General features: G+C 61.5%; 3 protein-coding genes across 6 annotated transcripts in view; all 3 read right to left on the reverse strand.

The window, feature by feature from the left end:
• SMIM24 (small integral membrane protein 24) overlaps positions 1 to 2,592 on the reverse strand; it is a 3,543-nt gene extending 951 nt beyond the window's left edge. The window contains exons 1-3 of the mRNA XM_081285060.1: positions 1,664 to 2,592; positions 1,128 to 1,239; positions 831 to 893 (exon numbers count right to left, since the gene is read on the reverse strand). Coding sequence (XP_081141186.1) covers positions 831 to 893; positions 1,128 to 1,239; positions 1,664 to 1,889 — 401 coding nt within the window. The 5' untranslated portion in view covers positions 1,890 to 2,592. The remainder of the gene's footprint in view (positions 1 to 830; positions 894 to 1,127; positions 1,240 to 1,663) is intronic.
• Positions 2,593 to 2,708: 116 nt separating this feature from the next.
• Positions 2,709 to 3,781, reverse strand: SMIM44 (small integral membrane protein 44). Its single transcript, XM_081285061.1, has 2 exons — positions 3,545 to 3,781; positions 2,709 to 3,369 (listed from the first exon to the last, which is right to left on the reverse strand). Exons 1-2 carry the CDS (start codon positions 3,744 to 3,746, stop codon positions 3,143 to 3,145), a joined length of 429 nt encoding a protein of 142 aa, XP_081141187.1. The 5' UTR covers positions 3,747 to 3,781; the 3' UTR covers positions 2,709 to 3,142.
• A 2,867-nt stretch (positions 3,782 to 6,648) lies between these two features.
• On the reverse strand, positions 6,649 to 13,303 carry DOHH (deoxyhypusine hydroxylase). Of its 4 annotated transcripts, none has more exons than XM_081285374.1 (6): positions 13,100 to 13,233; positions 12,741 to 12,893; positions 9,977 to 10,318; positions 9,190 to 9,311; positions 7,628 to 7,868; positions 6,649 to 7,252 (listed from the first exon to the last, which is right to left on the reverse strand). In XM_081285374.1, the coding sequence occupies exons 3-6, from the start codon at positions 10,248 to 10,250 to the stop codon at positions 6,942 to 6,944; spliced, it is 948 nt and encodes a 315-aa protein (XP_081141500.1). In that variant the 5' UTR covers positions 10,251 to 10,318; positions 12,741 to 12,893; positions 13,100 to 13,233; the 3' UTR covers positions 6,649 to 6,941. The 4 variants fall into 4 exon arrangements, with proteins under 4 accessions (XP_081141500.1, XP_081141501.1, XP_081141498.1 ...); XM_081285375.1 differs by lacking the exon at positions 12,741 to 12,893 and adding an exon at positions 11,872 to 11,978 and having other exon boundaries at positions 13,100 to 13,221; XM_081285372.1 differs by lacking the exon at positions 12,741 to 12,893 and having other exon boundaries at positions 13,100 to 13,303.
• Between the last annotated feature and the right edge of the window lie 4,951 nt (positions 13,304 to 18,254).

An 18,254-nucleotide genomic window follows, 5' to 3' on the forward strand; every position in this document is an offset into this window, starting at 1 on the left:
GGGCGTGCAGGAAGGAGAGGGGTGGCAGAGGATGACTGGTGCCTGCAGCGTAGGCAGGAGCTGGGTCAACAGGCTAGTGGGCAGTGGCCAGCCAGAAGGGCTGTGCGGGAAGGCGGGAGTGTGAGGGACACATCTGGGCCAGCGGGAGGACTGCTGGACGGCTGAGGGCCTAGACGGCACCGGCAGGCCGACGCCCAAGTGGCCGGGTGGCTGGGTGGAGGACGGTGGGTGAACAACAGTGAGCAGGTGGGTGGACAGTCCATAGGTGGTGCAGTGGGTGGGTGCAGAGTGGATGGGACAGGGAGGCCAGTCGGCAGGCAGGGGAGACGGGCCCCGCCAGCACATCTTGCGGGTAGGAGTCCCCTTTCCTCCCTTGGGCCCGTCCTGGGCCGCTGACTCTCAGGCTGGTCTCCTCCCTCCCACCCCCTGTGCTGCCCCAGGCCTGGTCCAGCTGCGATCTCGCCCTGCAGAGCCCCAGGCCGGCTGCACCCCGAGCCCCCGCAGGACTCGCGGGCCTGGAAGCGGGCGGCAGAGGTCCGGGACGGCCACCTACGCAGCCTCGCCCCGGGGTCCTGCTCAACAGGAGACAGCAGAACTAAGCTCTGGAAGCCATCACCTGAGTGACACCAGGGGACGGCCAGGAGGGTGCCAGCCGCGGTTAAGCGTGGAGAAGAGAGAAGCGGAGGGAGGGAGGACGGAGGATGGCCGGGGGGACCTTTGTAGCCAAGCCCTGGGCAGAGGCCGAGGGAGGACAGCGGGGACAGTGTCCTGGCCAGGGACAGCATGCAGAGCGGGCGAGGCCTCGGGTGGGAGTGGGCCCTGGGGCACACCTGGGGTTCACGTCCTGGTACACATGGGGCTCCATCCTCACGGCGTCCGCCTGGTCCTCAGCTCTGCCAAGGAGAGGCAGGGGGGGAGGCTGGGGCGTGAGGGCAGCCTCAGCCCAGCCCCCCCGGGGCGCAGGAAGGGTGGGCTGCCCAGGTCCTGGGGCCAGCCCCAGTCCCAGGAGGGGGAAATGAGGGGACCTGGGGACATGAGCTGGCCAGGAAGCTGGGGGTGGGGAGCCCTTGGGGGAGCCTGGGCTAGAGACGGGAAGGGGCAGGGCTCTGGGCAGGGCTGGGGCCCACCTGGCCTTGGAGCACCAGACGCGGTTGGCCAGCATGAGTACGAAGACGATGAACAGGAAGCCCACCACCGCCGCCAGGCCCACCAGCCAGGGCTTCAGCTGCCGCTCAGGGGCTGCCAGGGAGCAGGTGCTCAGGGGAGGGCAAGGTGCTCAGGGGCCCTCGGAGAGGGGACAGACCTCCAAGACTGGGCATGGAGAGGGGCAGGGCTGGGAGGGTGGGCTCTCTGAGGAGGAGGACACAAAAGAGGCTGAGAGGGGGTCCTGGGTGGGCTTGTAAGGCAGGAGGGGGTTCAGAGGAGGGAGGGGATCCGGAGGGGGAGGGGGCTCCGGAGGGGGAGGGGGTTCAGAGGGGACCCAGTGGTGTTGGGAGAGGGGAGGCTTGAGGTGGGGGATAGAGGGGGCCTGTGGGGCTTGAAGGCGGCTGAGAGGGTGGGGGCGGGGCGGCTGCGGGCCTGGGTGCCCTCCCAAGGCCGCCATTTCGCATCCTGGAGAAACAGACCGCGACCCGCCGTCCCCAGGAGCCCGCCAGGAGCTTACCCTGGGCCTGGGCAGGCGAGAAGAGCCAGGCTCCCAGTACGACCAGCGTCCCCAGGGTCTTCATGGCTGAGCGCCAGCCAGAACGCAGGACTGAGTGCTGCAGAGCAGGGATCCCCTGCGGGTGACCGTGGCAGGCGGGCCTGGCAGGGGCCCTCCTTCCCTCCCTCGGCACCTGACTGGCTCCTGCCCCCAGCACCCCCAGCAGACTCTGGACCTGGTGTGACATTAACTGGGGAGCTGGCCCCTCCCCTGCACCCCGCCCTGAGGGCCATCCGCCCAGGGCCACCCCCTCTGCAGCTGTCCCCGCACCCTGTTGTGGGGGGTGCTGAGGCCAGGGTGGGGCTCTCAGATGCACCTGGGGTCTGAGCCACCCTGGGTGCTGGCAGGTGCCCGTCGGCTCCTGGCTGGTGACTGGCACGTCCTCCCTCTCCTTCTCTTGGTGACCCACAACATTCTGCCAGCCCTCAGTACAGAGCCAGGGCAGCCCCACGCAGCCACAGCCAGAGGATGCACTGACCAGCCTGCGCCACTAGCATCCAGTCAGCCCCCAGGGCCGCCTGCCCACCAGGCACCGCCAGGTTGGGCTGCTCTACTGGCTGAGGATGGGGACACCAGGGACCGCAGATGACTCAGGCTCCAGGCTCTCTGACCTCGGCCTTGGTCCTGAGGTCGATTAGAGAGTCAGCCCTGCCCAGGCCAAGGAGGACCCTGCCCCAGTAGCCACGGGAGCAGCCATGGCCCTGGCACGTGAAAGCAGGCCCAAAGCCTGTGACATACACGTATGAGCACCTACTGTCTACACAGGAGTCCTGTGTCCCAGAAGTGTGACCACAACTTATGGGCAGACGGGCCACTGAACAGAGCTGTCCTGGAGCTCAGCCACACAGCCCAGGACAAGCAGGGGTCCACTCCGTGCTGCCAGGTGGGCATCCATGAAGCCCCTGCTGTGTGCCCCACCCTGTGCAAAGGTCTGAAGTGAAGGAAGCCTCAGTCAGGCGACCAGGAGCCCCAGACAGCCAGGCCCGGAGCGAGAGGGGACAGGGAGCTGTGGAGGGGGACACGGCGCGGGGGTCAAGGCCACCTCGCTGCTGCTCCACAAAAGGCCCTCTGCTCTGGCTGGCCGGGTCTCACTGGCCTGGCGTTCAGGTCTGTCACACGGGCACAGTCCTGCTGGGTGAGGGAGCCCGCAGGGCAGGGCAGGGCTGACTCAGCAGTCACGGGCGCGGGCAGAGGGACTGCTGGTTTAATGTCCGGGTGCCTCATTGCTCCCCATTCACAGACCGCGCAGGGCCGGCTGGAGGCTGGGCAGGTCAAGCTCTGGGGAAGCAGGGCAGATGGCAATGGCCAGTGTCCAGCCACCAAGCCCTCCAGCTGAGAGGGAGCTTCTCCCCAGGGACGGGGGTGGGCGTAGAGGCTCTGGGGGCCACGGGTCCCGACTACGCAGCGTCTGAGGGGCTGGAACTGGGGCCAGGACCCCCCTCACTCCAGCCTCCAGGAGCTTTGGACCTGGTGGTCCCTGAAGATGACGGAGGGATGATGGGGGTCCCGGGCGGGGGATTCCAAGGGGACGCCCTGTCCACCGCCCTCGAGGGCCTCCTCGTCCTGCCAGGCCAGGTCCAGTTCCTCCAGGTCCTCCCCGGCCACGCTGGTGGCCCGCTCCCGGCGAGGCGTCTCCTCTTGGTCTGACTTCGGGCCGAATGCCCAGTCTGCGTCAGGGACGCGGTGAGGACCTCCGGGCCCGAAACCCTCCACCCGTCCTGGCCCAGAGAGGGCCTGAGCTTTGCCGGCTCTCCCCGGGCCTGCACAGAGGCCTGGGACCCCGCCAGCTCTGCCCCTCCCTGGCCAGCCCGACCCAGGCCAGCCTGGCAGTGGGTAGCTCACCGGCCAAGTCGTGGGCCAGGTCTTTGATGAGGTGCCCGACAATGGCGTAGGCCACAGCCACCACCAGGAACGCGGCTATCAACAGGTACAGCCCGTACCTGGGCAGGCGGATGGTGTCCAGCGGGGGAGGCCGGTACTCCTCATACACCGGGGGGGCAGCGCTCCAGTCCTTGGTCTCCTCCTTGTCCGCCAAGCCCGGCATGGCGGCCACCTGGAGCAGGGAAGCCCGGAGGTGACCCGTGCAGCGGAAGTATTAAGGGGCTTTGAGCTAAGAGGATTACGAGGCTCCCAGGGCCCCCATCTGCCTGCAGTGATCACAGCACAAATGCTGCGGCCTCAGCAGCTCCCGCACACTCTCCCTGCCCCAGGGCCCTGGCACTCGCCAGCCTTCTCCTGAGAACACCCACCCTGATGTCTCACAGCTGGCCTGATTCATCTGTTCGCGTTTATTGAGCACCTAGTGTGGGCACCCTCGTTTTCGGCAGTGCTGGGTTGGAACACAGCCACACACACAGTCCTTTCAGATTTTATTTGTGACAGGGTCTCACTAAATTGACAGGTGGCCTGAAACTGGCCCTCCCGTGCTTCAGCCTGAGTAGCTGGATGGCAGGCGTGGCCCCAGACCCAGCGGCCAGCCACTCCCTGAGGTCCTAGGTGGAGGCCCTCTCTGCCGCAGGGAGATGGAGCACCGACACTAGGGTGGGGGTGGAGGGGGCGTGGGGAGGGAAGGAGCTTCAGCGCACACTGTCACCCAGCAGCTCAGGAGGCCGAGGCAGGGGGATCGCAAGTCCAAAGCCAGCCTCAGCAACAGCGAGGCACTGAGCAGCTCAGTGGGACCCTGTCTCTGATTAAAATTCAAAATAGGGCTGGGGTGGGCTCAGTGGCCGAGTGCCCCTGAGCTCAATCCCTGGTACTCACCCCCCCAAAAAAAAATCAGATATAGGAAGGGCTGGAGCCAGTTCAGTGGTAGGGTGTCTCTGGGCTCAATCTCCAGGCAGGAGGCAGGGTGGTCCGGCCTCACCTAGGAGGGGTCGCTGGAGCAGAAACCTCAGGAGGAAGGGGGCCCGCCGGGAGCAACGGCACCAGAGCTCAGCCTGCGCAGGGCCCTGGGGAGCTGGTGGCACATCCAGGACGTGTGGCCGGAGCAGAGGGAGGAGGGGAGGCAGGGCAGGTCCTGTGGGGTCCTGTGGGCTACGGGGGCCTTCACCCCCGGGGGGTAGGGGCTGTGGGAGAGGAGCAAGGGGCCGGGCTCAGTGCTCACAGGCCCCCTCTGGTGGCTGTCGTGGGGAGGACAAGCGGGAGCCCAGGTAGGACCACAGAACAGGGAACAGGTGGCCAGGCCCGCCCGTCTGGATTCTGGATTGGGGACGCGGCAATGGACTCAACCCTGATGCTCCCAGGCTGAGCACGGAAATGACATCCCCCACTGCTGAGGGGGACGCAGGAGGAACGTGGGCCTTGGGTGGCGCAGGCCAGGACAAGGCACGAGAGCAGGCAGAGGAGCCAGGGTTCAGAGGCCAGCCATCTAGGGCCGCGCCCCAGCTGTCCCTCTGCAGCTCCTCTGTGAAGTGGGTTGGTCACATGCCGGGGGGGCGGGGGGGCAGCCCAGGGACTCAGAAGAGCCTCTCAAAGGGGAAATCTTCTAAAAGCTGAGGTGTGGCTCTTCGGTGGAGCCCTGCCTGGCGCACGCGAGGCCCGGGCTCACCCTGTGCCCCCAACCCACACCGTACCCACCTCCCTGGCCTAGGAGGGCTCAGGGGGCCTGTGCAGCCGACTAGGCTCCTGGTGCCCAGTCAGGGCCTGGGCCACCCGAAATGCTGAGGGGCTGGGAGCTGGAGGGCCCCAGGGGGAGGCTGCGTGCAGAGCCGGCCAGGGCAGTGGCGAGCGAGGCTCCCCAGGTCCGTGCTCTGGGGCAGAGGCCAGGCTGCCGGGCTGTGTGGCGGGGCTGAGCAGGGAGCAGCAAGAGGGAGGACACCAGCCCGTCCCCCATGCTGCCCAGCAACCGGGCCGCTGTGTCGTCCTCCCTGACCTCCTGCTTCTGAGGGAAGCCCCTGCCCTGGGAGCAGGGCTAAGGGGAGGCCCCAGGCCCCTGCTTGTGGCCCAGCCTGACCACAGCCTCCTCAGACCTGGGCTGAGGCGGCTGCGCGCTCCTGCTCCGGTGCCGTTTCAGGCTGCCCGAGACTCGAGGGGTCACATGACCCTCCTGTTGGACCTCAGCAGCCTGGACAAGGGCCTGGCAGCTGCCCAGGAAGGCGCTCCTCTAAGCCACACCCCACAGCTTTTGGAGACAGGGTCTTGCCAGACCTCAAACTTGTCATCCTCCTGCCTCAGCCTCCAGTGTAACTGGGAAGGCAGGTGCGGCCACGGCACCCGGCCCTTTTCTGTCTCCAGGAAGGGTGGGTCACGGGGTTCAGCCCACCCCAGATCTAGGAGGATCACACCTGAGTCCTGATCACACCACAAGACCCTTCTTCCAGACGAGGTCACACTCCCCAGCGTGGGGTCAGACTCAGAGTCACCTTCTGGGGATACAACCCAACCCAAGTTGCAGGTCCGGAGGTGACATGGTGTCCTGGGGAGCACCCAGGCCGCGGGCAGGGCAGGGAGCAGCTGGGCAGCTGGGCATGGGAGCCCACAGGTCAGTCTCTGAGGAGGACCAGGCCCTGAGTGGGCAGGGGCTGGCCAGAGCACAGGGGCTCAGGGCGGAAGCCACAGGAACGTCCCCAGGACGTGAGTTCCCATGTGTTCTGCCAATAGCCTTTTGGTTTGTGGATTTCGGGGCACAGAGGGGCAGCTGTGGACCCAGTTCCACCTTCAGACCTGTTTCTTGGGTGAGCAGGCCACCCCAGGGCAGAGGACCTGGAGAGCCAGGTGGGACCTGGAGGGTCAGGTGGGACCTGGAGGGTCAGGTGGGACCCGGAGGGTCCAGTGGCCCTGACGGGAGCAGGTGGTAGGTGGAGGGCAGGCCACAAGGCTGCTTCTCTAGAGCCCTGGGAGGGAGCCAAGCTGGTGGACAGTCCCCCAGAGCTGGACAGGCGCAGGTGGCAGTGCTGGGGCAGTAGTGCTCCCGGGAAGCCCGCCCCACACACTCAGGGAGCCACTGCTGGGCCAAAATGATTTACTCTTCCACGTGGTGGCACCCAGGAGCCCGCGCCCCACCTAGGACCACCTCCCACGCCACAGGGCCGAGGTCAGGGGCCCTGGACCACTGTCACTGCTAGTGCAGCCTGAGCCACCCAGGTCCCTCCCCGCACGCCGGCCAGGAGCCCACAGCTCCCACCGAGGGAGTCGGGGCGGCTCCGCAGGGACAGGGCCAGGGGAGACTCAGACACCGCAGTCCTGTTGGGACAAGGGGGCGTGGCAGGTCAGCAGGGGCAGGGCGGGGCGGGGCGGGGCGCTAGGGCGGTGGGCGCGGCTGCTCCGGGCGGTCCTGCTGGAAGGGCCCGCGCTCCTGCTCGTACATGTCCAGGGCCACCAGGCAGCTCTCCCGCACCACCCGCTCGGGGTCGGCCGTGTGGGCGTGCAGCGCGGCCAGGCAGGAGGGCCGGGCGATGGCGCCCAGGGCCTCCGCACACTCGTGGCGCACCATGGGGCTCTCGGCGGGGCGGGCCAGGGTGGCGGCCAGCTGGGGCACGGCCGCCTCGTGCTGCAGCTGGCCCAGCACGTAGCCCACCTCATGGCGGAAGAGGGCGCTGCCGCAGCGCAGGCCTGCAGGAGGGAAGGGCAGTCACTTGGGCACTCACCGGGCACACCACGGGCTCGGGGCTGGGGCACCCAGAGGGTGGGGCCAAAGGGGCTCTGTCTCCAGGACTCACCCACCCATGACGGGGCAGCTCGGGCGCCTGACCAGCCTGTGGGGAGCCGGCTGGACCAGGGGCCTCTGGCACGGCAGCACCCAGCCCCTGACTCTGCTCTGGACAGGGTCCAGCTGAGCTGCCCAGCTGGCCTGGACTGTGACCCTCCTGCCTCAGCACCCTGAGGAGCCAGGATGACAGGTGTGGCCACTGAGAGGGCTGGGTGTCCGCTGGCACCTCTGCTCCCGGGGTGTGCTGTTCCCAGCTGCCCAGCCCGGGTCCTCCTCACCCTCGGCCAGTGCCAGGGCCGCCTCCTGGCCCCCGGCGTTGCGCAAGGCGAACATGGCGCGGTACCGGTCGAACAGCGGCAGGGTCTCGTCCAGCAGCGCCTCCCGCAGCTGCCCCATGTCGCGCTCCTCAGCTGGGGGGGCTGGGTCCACCGAGAGATAAGGCCCGGCCGCTGTCGGCTGCCCGGGGTGCTGCTGCAGCCACTCTAGGCGACGCACGGCCAGCTGGCACGTCTCAGCCACCTGCAGGGCGAGGGGCGCACAAACAGCATCAGTCCTGGGCCTGACGTTGGGGACACGCAGAGGCTGTGACATCCCCGCCCCACCCTCCTGGGCTTGCAGCAGGGACCTATGGGTCAGGACAGCAAGGGGAAGGGACAAGGGACGGGGAAGTGGAGAAGAGCTGGGGAGATGAGAGAGCGCCAGAGCCAAGGCCCCGGGCGGCCGGGCAGGGCAGCGCGGCCACGAGCCGGAGTGAGGGCTCCAGGTCCTGCCCTGGAGGGAGCGAGGCGTGGGCGCTCTGAGCACAGAACACAGCAGCTGGCTGCGGTTTCACATGTGCCCTCCTCTGGCTGCGCGAGAAGAGTGGGGCGTGTGAAGCAAGTCAGGACGCCAGGGTCCAAGTGAACTCAGACTCGCACACAGGCCCGTGGCAGGGTGGTTCTCGATGGCCAAAAAGTGGAGGCCACCCTTGTGTTCAACAAGGCACGAACTGATACAAGTAACAGGCTTGGCTGGGCGCGGCGGCCACACCAGCAACCCCTGCAGCTCAGGAGGCTGAGGCAGGAGGATCGCCAAGTTCAAGGCCAGCCTCAGCTACCTGGCAAGGCCCTGAGCAACTTAGGCAGCGCGACTCAAAATGAAAAAATAATAAAAAAGGCTGGGGATGTGGCTCAGGGGTAGAACACCCCTGGGCTCAACCCCCAGGACCAAAAAAGAAAAAAAGACGTCCCAAAACAAACAACAGGCCTGTGCCCACGTTGAGCGTCACTCCACCAGGGCAGGAGCGAGGGGACAGGGTGGCCGGACCCAGGACCTCGTGCTCAGTGAGCAGACACAGGAGGTCAAGGTGTGTGAGCCAGTGACAGGAGGGGCCAGGACAGACCCACGGAGGATGGAAAATGTCGCTAATGGGAGTGGGTTTCCTTGAGAGGAAGGGAATGTTCTGGAAGGAGCAGGGCAGCTGCCCGCCTCTGAATGCACTGCAGGCCACTCAGGGTGCACTTCCAGGGGTGAGCTAAATGGCACGTGAGTCACCTTAATGAAACTATCTCAAAATAGAAGAGATGTGGGGAACGGCAGGGAGACCCCGAGGTCCAGGGGGCCGGGCAGGGTGGCAGAGAGGGCAGGGTCTCAGAGCAGCCGGGGGCCAGGCAGGAGCCGCGAGCAGGCTCTGCTGGCCTCAGGCCTGGACGCTGCCCTCCCCACTGGGGCCTGGAGCACCCTTGGACAGCGGTCACCGTGGCAACCAGAAAGGGGTTCTAGGGCTGCTCGGGCCGGGGCTGGGGAAGCACTGGGCACAGCTTCTCGGGCCTGAGCGGGCAGGGCTGGGGCCGGCTCTTACCTCGACCGTGGGGTCGCTGCAGTACTGCCTCAGGAGCTCCAGGACCTGCAGGTTCCCGATGGCACCCAGGGCCTCCCCTGAGAAGCAGGCAGGGCTGGTGTTGGCTGGCGAGCACCACACGGCTGCAGGACAGCACCAGCTGGTAGCAGCTCCCCGGCCAGGGCTGAGGGGCAGCAGGGCTCACGGGCTGCACGGCCACCCAGCCAAGCCGCGGCAGAGCCTGCACCTGCCCAGGCACAGTGACCCCAGCCTGCGCCTGGGGGGAGGGACGACGTCCTCCCACCTGGACGCTGACACAGCGGATGGGGAGCCCGGGGTCAGGGGAAACTCCCTGGGGCCTCTGGGCAAGAGGGACAGCACAGGCGGAGCCCTGCAGCCAGGGAGGGGGCAGCAGGCAGGCAGCACGGGTACACTGACTAGAGGGGCAGCCGGGGTCCCCCGCACAGGGACAGTGACGGGAGAAAGGAGGCAGGCCCAGCACTGACGGTCTCCTTTAAGCTCTCCACGTGCACCTGGAGCCACCTGGAGTGGAAGGCCGCGCCTGCCCCTCCCACACAGCGGCGGCCACTCTCCTGGCCTCACTCAGTCGCCTGGCCCGGCCGTGGGGAGCACAGCCTGCGCCCCACACCCAGCTCTGAACGTCGGTTTAAAGGGAAAACACCCAAAGGAATAAGATTCCCTGACCAGACAGCTGGGGTGGCCCCGCAGTCCCCGGGGTGGCCCGTCTCCTGGACCTAGGCCAGGCCAGCGGGGCAGGGAAGTACGAGGGCTGCCGCCTGCCCCTCACCTGCCTCGTGGCGCACCATGGGCTCCTGGCGGGTGTCCTGCAGCACGCCCGTGAGCACCGGGATGGCGCGGGAGTCCTGCATCTGGCCCAGGCAGTAGGCCAGCTCGTGCTTGAGCAGGGCGGAGTCGTCATCGAAGGCCCGGCTGATCCAGGCGATGGCCCCGGGGCCACCAAGCCCCCGCAAGGTGAAAAGCGCCCGGAAGCGGGCCTGCAGAGGCTGCTTGGGGTCCACCAGCACCTGCCCGATGGCCTCGACCTCTTGCTCTGTCACCATGATGCCTCCAGCAAGGGCCTGGTCCTCTGCGCCCCAGGGACCGAGCCTGGAAGCCCAGAGAGCAGAACCTGCAGCAGGAATGGAGCAGGGTCAGCGGCGTCCCGCCTACTCGTCTCAGGATGGCGGGGGCTCTTCTGGGGGGTACTAGAGTCCATCCAACCCAGGCAGCACTCTGCCACTGAACCACACCCTCAGTCCCCCCCCAAACTCTGAGTCACATCCCAGCCCCATTTTGTATTTTATTTAGAGACCGGGGTCTCACTGAGGTACCTAGGGCCTCGCCACGATGCTGAGGCTGGCTTTGAACTGAGATCCTCCCGCCTCAGCCTCCCGAGCTGCGGGGGTGACAGGCGTGCCTCACTGCGCCTGACCCTTTTTTTGAATCAGTGCCTAAGTTGCCCAGGTCCTCAATAAAAGCAAGAATAGGCCAGATACAGTGGCGCATGCCTGTAATCCTGGCAGATTGGGAGGCTGAGACAGGAGGATTGAGAGTTCAAAGCCAGCTCAGCACCTCAGTGAGACCCTGTATCTAACTAAAACACACAACAGAGCTGAGGCAGCGGCTCAGTGGCTGAGGGCCCCTGAGTTCAATCTCCAGTACCAAAAAACAACAACAACAAAAAAAAACACACAAGAATAGTGTCTGGCATTTGTGTACATTTGCCAAACGCCAGGCTCTCTGATAAGCCCTTATGTTCATTAGCTTATTTAACCCTCCCAGGGCCCCACAGGATGGGCAGAGACTTGCTCCCATCGACAGGTCAGGAAACAGCCTCTCGCCTGGGGACAGCGTGGATGCTGGGGTTTTGCTGTGGTGGTGGTGGCCACACTGCAATGAACCCTGGTGCTTACCACTGAGCCACATCACCAAGCCCTCTTTCTTTTTTTCTAAGACAGGGTCTTGCTCAGTTGCCCAGGCTGGCCTGGGACTTGCCATCCTCCTGCCTCAGCCTCCCAAGCAACTGGGTGGACAGGAGTGGGCACTGCACCGAACTTCAGCAGGGACAGTTGTGGGAGGCCGCCACACCATGTGACCAACATATTCCTTTCCTGATTGGTAAGACCCTGTCAGTCACTTCCAAGTGATCTGGCCACATCAAAGTGGCCCTCGATGACGCCCCGATCTTGGAAGTCGCAGAATGTGTGAATGTGTCTTTGTGCCTGGGCATGCCTTCCCGCAGCCCCATAGGTGGAGCTGCGCTCACCTGTTCCTTTGTGATGTTACCCCTTTGCCCTGTTTGGAAATGCCCTTTGTGTGTCCCCTTCTCTTGCTCTGCCCTTGGGTGTGGCCTTCCTAGCTGTCAGACAACCAGCTCTCTTTCCACAGACCCTTAAGGTCAGAGGAGCCCTCACAGAACCCCAAAGAAAAAGGTCTCTCTGTCTCTTGTGTGGTTATTTTGCACAGCCCATTCCCCTGGAGTGACCCTGAGTGTTCTGTCTCGAGGAACGCAGCAGACAGTTTTAAATCAGTCAGTGTGGCTCCAGAGGGCTCTGAACCATACGGACGTTGCTGCATGAGTGAATTAAGATGAAATGACACTGCCTCTGGTTGTGGTGGGCACACCTGTAACCCCAGTTATCCAGGAGACTGAGGCAGGAGGATCACAAGTTCAAGGCCCACCTGGACAACTTAGCAAGACCCTGTCTCAAGATAAACAGTTAATGGACCAGGTGATGTAGCTCTGTGGTAGAGCAACCTGGGGTCCATCCTGGGGTCCATCCTCAATGCTGCAAAACAAAACAAGAGGTAAACAAGGATGATATGACAAGTTGGGAGGTTGGGAGGACGGACTCCTGTGCCCTCCAGGAACCCGGCAGACACTTCCCAGACACAGCAAGCAGGGAGTGGCACGCCGCAGCCCTCTGTGGTTTCCAGTGGCGTCAGCAGAGGTGCCTATAGAGGGCATAATGTGGGAGGCACAGCTGCCTAGGGCAGGTGCCATCAAAGGATGATCACACCTTGAGGAAGGAGCATCAGAGACTCCAGAAAGCAGGAGCTTGTGCTAGCAAGATCCTAGAGGCACTGCGACCCGACTCCTCCCTCCATATACACGGATAAGCAGCCCTTGTCCCCAAAACAGAAACTCAGGCCTTCTGAACTGCAGCCGGCAGTCTAAGTTTAAGCTCCTACTACAGAGAGAAGTGAGAGGAGGAGACAGGGGGTTGTGGAGCTCCAGGCACACATCCCGAGCTTAGTCTCTCCATCTGGAACAGCTCAGCAAGTCTTGGGTTTCCTTCAAACCTAACCCCTTGAAACCTTACCTTCTGGGGGAGGCCTTTCTCTGACCACCCTGTTTAAGGAGGCAAACCCGCCACTACTGAGCCCTCCATAAGCTACAAGGAGTTAATGAATCCTTCCCAGGGAGCCCAAGGTCCACCTGGGCTCAGGACGAGGGAGAGCCCTGAAACTCATACCTTAGGCCTATTTTTCCTGGATGTGGGGGTCAGGGATCGGTCCCCAACGCAGGCAGAATCCAGGAGTCCACTCACCCCGGTGGAGGTCTCAGAGACAGACACGATAAACTAATAAAGGGATGCAGGAACCACAACTGCAATGAAGAGCTCGGGACCGGATGTCCCATCCCCGAAAGGGTCGCCGCGTCCCGGGACCCCTCAAAAAGGGACGACCGGCTCCGCAGACCCCTTAGGAGACGCCAAGACGTCGTTTCAAGAGCCACATAATGGATGCCCCAGTACCGACGCTGCCCAGGGGCCCCCGGAGACATGGGACCCCCAAAACCAAGTGGAAGAGGTCGCGGGACTCGGGACCCCTTCAGCCACCCTGCCCACGACTCCCGGAGGGCTCTCGGGGCGCCTCCCGGGCCCGCCCGCCAGACCCGGGATCGCACCGTGCTCCGCCGCTGCCACGCCGGCCGGGCTCCGAGTCGCCGGACCCGAGCGCACCACCGCGGAGGCTTCAACAGCCGCGACGCTCGCAGCGCGCCCTGGAGGCCGCCATGTTCCCGGCCACGTGACCAGCCGGACGGCGCCAACGCCGCCGCGGGGGGACCAGCCAGCAGCGACCGCCGCGGAAGCAGGACCCAAAGCTCCAGCCAGCACCAGTGACAAAATGGAAACCCACGCCGCAGGAACAGCCGTGGGACATGCCTCAAGGAAAGGGAAGGGCAACTTCCGCCCTCCCTCTGTAGTAGCCCCTCCGGCCTCCCCTACGGGGCCAGTGGAAATGGTTCGCGCCCGTTCAGCGCGGAGCTTTGCCGGCTGGCGACGGAGCCTGCGCGGCGTCTCGGGGGCGTGGCCAGCCTCGGGGGCGTGACCAATGGTGGGAGGCTGGAACCCCCGGAGGGCGGGAGGGACCGGGAAGAGGAAGTGACCCCGTGGTTCATTCATTCGTGGGTTTAGTCACTCGTGCTCGCCGAGGACCCGCCTGCCGCCTTCGCCTTCCGAAACCGCGCACGCTGTCGTCCGAGTGTGCACGACCAGGTGGCGACACCCGCCGAGGAGAAAGCTGCGCCGCCTGCGGGGCGCGGCTGGGGAAGCGCGGCCAGGGCCCAGGGCGGGCATCCCAGCGCCGACCCGCAAGGCAGAGTCCGAGGAAAGACCCGGCTGCACGGCGAGGCGGGAGCCCGGGCGTCCCGGCAGGCGCCCGACTTGGGTGTGACCGGGCTCTTCACGGCCGCGGGAGGCCGACGAGAAAGCAGGAGGCCGCAGCCCCCGCATTCGGGAAGAGGAGCCGGGGATCTATCTGGTTGGAAGTAGAGAGAGAATCCTGCAAGGCTGGGGGCAGCTCCGTGGGGGAGCACTTGCCCGGCATGGGCCGGGTCCTGGGTTCAGGTTCACCCCAGCACGGCAGGGGTCGGGGATCCTGTCAAGGATGAGGACAGCTTTGTCAGGAGTAACTGGAAGGATGCCGCAGCCATTAAACCCACTCCACCCTCGCTCTGAAACTGTCGGAATCCGCTCACGTCACTCATTTTTTCACTTTTTTATTTTTATTTTTGCAGTTCTGGAGATGGAACCCAGGGCCTCACACTGGGTAGGCAAGTGCTTTACCACTGTGCCACGCCCTGTCTGGCTAAGTGGCCCAGACTGGCTTTGAACTTGCAAATCTCTGGTTCTGCCTCCCTAGGACAAGCTGTACCACTGCACCGGGCTCAGCAAATGCCTTTTATTTCTATCTATCTATCTATGTAAAATATTATATTTATATATGATTATATATATTTAGATTTACTTTAGTTGTAGATGGACACGATATCTTTATTTTTATGTGGTGCTGAGGATCGAGCCCAGTGCCTCACACGTGCCAGGCAAGCGCTCTGCCACTGAGCCACAACCCCAGCCCCTCAGCAAATGCTTTTTAAGCAGAAGCCAGAGAGCAAAGATTTCACACACAATCTCTAGTACAGGGAGGCTGAGGTAGTAGGGTGGGAAGTTGGAGGCCAGTCTCAGCAACTTATCAAGGCCCTAAGAAGTAACTTAACAAGACCCTGACTCAAAAAAAAAAAACAAAAAATTTTTAAAAAATAAAAGGACTGGGGTGTGTCGTGGTTAATCACCCTAGGTTCAATACCCAGAAACCATAAACTATTAATAATAGTTATAATAATAATAATAATAATAATAATGTGGGCAGGGAGCCAAGCATGGTGGCACACACCTGTAGTCCCAGCTACTTGGGGGTGGGGGGAGTGAGGAAAGAAAATGGCAAGTTCAAGGTCAGCCAGGCAACTTAGCAAGACCTTGTCTCAGAAATAAAAGGGGCTGGGCTGGGGATGTGAACTCAATGGTAAAACACTTGTCTATCATATGAAAGGCTCTAGGTTCAATCCCCACTACTGCAATTTAAAATGTATAGGGAGAGAGGGGTGGGATGGGGCCAGGGGCTGGGGAACATCACCCAGTGGTAGAGCAGGATGCCTGGCATGTGTAAGGCCCTCGGATCCGGTGTTGCAAGAAATCCACACAAACATATAGGTATCCATGTATTTATACGTATAAACATGCGTGCGCACGCACACCACACGGGCAATTCATGAAAACTATTCCACGCACAGCAAAGCAGAGTGCAGTCACTCTGACGGGCCAACTGCTGTTTTAAGACAACGCTGATTCAAGATGAGCAGAAACGCCTATGTACAAGGCACAGCCCTGGACGCCAAAGACACGGAAGGAAGCAGATGCCATCACTGGCCTCATGAAACCCACTTCCCGAGGTGGTGCTGCCTCCCACGTCAAAGGAGACTCTAGATAACCAGCTTTGGGGCAGCCTGCGGGTGCTCCCCAGGACCCCGCCCCCCAGTCCCACTGTGGCTCAGGCTGAGGCTTACTGAGTCTTCTAGAAGGCCAGAGGCTGTGCCGACAGGGCAGAGTGCCAGGTGTGAGGGCCCCAGGAGGCTCTGCGGGAGGAGATAGGCCCAGGGGTACAGGAAACCGATATCAGAAGCCACACCCAAAACAAGGCTTGTGTAAGTCTGAGAACTTGGTGTCTGGGCCCTGCAGACACACCTGTGTGTCACTGATACCAAAGAGGAGCCCAGGCACCTTTGTCCCCCCTCTGCCTTCACCCCAGTGTGGGGGCGAGAGGCTAGGCCTCCTGCCTCAAAGGAAGGCCGTTGAATTCGCAGGAAAATCGTCTTATTCAAAGCCAGCTTTGAAGGAAGGTAGAGGAGACATTTTTGCCTCAAATCCCCATCTTCAGAAAACTCCAGGGACAGGAAACTTTTTCTAAGAGGAAAGCAGCAGAAGAGCTGGAAACGCCGGCAGGTTCAGTTAGCCAGGCCAGCAGCGTGGCGTCCTGGCTTCTGGGGAGTCCCCTCTGTGTGAGGAGGCCTCCGTTCCCAGTAAGAGGCAGTTTAGAAGTTAAAGCAGTCTGGAGCTTCCACTTCCGAAGGGGCTGCTCCGGAGGCTACAGAAAAACCAGTTATCAGGAAGTTGCCCTGAATTTTAGAGGGTGTCTGTTTCACCACGGCTACTTCTGCAGGGTCCTGGCAGCCAGAAGTCCCTGATGGAGGTGTCAGCGGGGCCAGCCTCTCTCCTGGCTCTGGGGAGGGTCCTTCCTGTCCTTCCTGGTAACTGGCAGTCCGTGGGGTTCCTCAGCTTGTGGCCTGTCCTCTCATGGCCAATTTTTTCAAAAAGGTATAGTGCGCCTGGGTGGTTCGGAGAGTTCTCCAGGTTGCACCTTAGCTGACGTGCTGATGCCTTGGTGGGGCAGGGAGCCCTCGCTGACCAGAAGCATCTCTCTTGAGCCTGGTACTGGTCTGAGGAAAGAGCAATCATGGCTGGTCAGGGGGAAGATGGTCACTAACAAGCTGCTCGGTGCCACATTTTTTCTTTCTTTTGTGTGCTAGGGATGGAACCGAAGTCCTTTTGAAGTAGGACAGAAGAAATTAGAAGAAAAAACCAGGTAGGACCCAGAAGGAGCGACAGGGAGCCAGGCTGTGGGTCAGAAGGGCCGCCTGTCACTCCCGGATTCCTGGGAAATCAGTGACTCTGCCTATGCAGAGCTCATCCACCCCAGAACATAGAAGCAGCAAAGAGAGGACGTTTTAAGAAATCTATAGCTTAGGAGACCTTCCATTCCTATCTACGGATCAGATAACAGACCATGTCAGCCTCAGGATCTCCGAGTGACCAGACCCATGTCACCCACACAGCTTCCCGTGCCCACCCCTCCCTAAGATTGCTTTGAAGAGGAGCCCTCGGGACCTCTGGGGACCTCTCCCTCTGGAGATGGCCGCATCCAACCTGGAGGGCGCATCTGCTTCCTACACAAGCCTCTCTCCATGCCCAGGGCTGGCAAGCGCTGGAATTCTTTTCTGTCACATGAGCCAAGGGCCCCATTGAGCCTGAGTCAGTTCTCTGCTCTCTCCAGGAACTTCACCCTTCTCCTGGGCCACCTCTTCTCCAGTGACACTTGTACTCACTGAGTGCAGGCTGCACGCTAAGTTATGCTCTGGCCCCTGGCCCATGTGCTGGGATCCTGTCTGTGCCGGGCACTGTCCCTGACCTCCCAGAACTGATGGAGGATATAGTCTACATCTTCACCAGCCAGCATGGTGGCCCCTAACTAGTTGGTGCCACTCTGGAACTGAATTTGTAGTTTTCAAAATTTAAGCAATTTAGGGGCTGAGGATATAGCTCAGATGGCAGAGTACTTGCCTTGCCTGCACAAAGCCCTGGGTTCAATCCACAGCACCACAAAAAATAACAATAAAAAAATAAAAATTTAAGCAATTTAAATGTAGAGGAAATAAAGCTGATACTTTGATTCAGTGCTCGGAAAACTTCTAAGCCTGTTTGAAATACCTGGCAATGCAAACCTGTTTTTTTCCCACTGTAAAATGTAAAAAGAGATCAAGGATTTCTTTTTTTTTTTCTTTTTTTATTTTTTTATTGTTGGTTGTTCAAAACATTACATAGTTCTTGACATATCATGTTTCACACTTTGATTCAAGTGGGTGAGATCAAGGATTTCTGATGCAAATTAGCATCAAGAGGGGGATGTAATACGCACTGGATCCTAAGACTGGATTTGACAAAAATTACATAGAATACCCCATTAATAATAGTTGAGTTTGGTTACATGTTGAAACAAAAATATTTTTAATAAAACAGTACTCAATTAAAATGAATTCTGCCAGAATTTTTGTTAAATGTGGCTACTAGGAAATTAAAGTTCCCAGATGGATCATGTTCCATATGCTGAGTGACTGTGCCAGATCCTATGGTGGCTGTGGAGCTCATGGGAATCAGACAGATGTGCATTTGTATAATACACATCATTTCACACCACAAGGAAAAAAGTAGAAATCGGGTACCGTGGTGTCTTCTCTCCTTGCAGGATTCTGCCCCAATGCAGGGAGTCTTGGGGAATGGTAGAGGGACTCCCACCTCCCAGGAGATTCCACACCCATGCACACACACAGAGCCAACTTTCAGGAGCAGTAAAAGGACTCCTCAATTTGCCATGTCTGAATGGGTCATTATCCTTTCACCAGTTGAAGGACATCTGGGTTGTTTACACATTTTGACTACCATGAAAAA

The sequence above is a fragment of the Spermophilus citellus genome, assembly GCF_964194105.1.
Source record: "Spermophilus citellus genome assembly, chromosome: 3".
Lineage (NCBI taxonomy): Eukaryota > Metazoa > Chordata > Mammalia > Rodentia > Sciuridae > Spermophilus > Spermophilus citellus.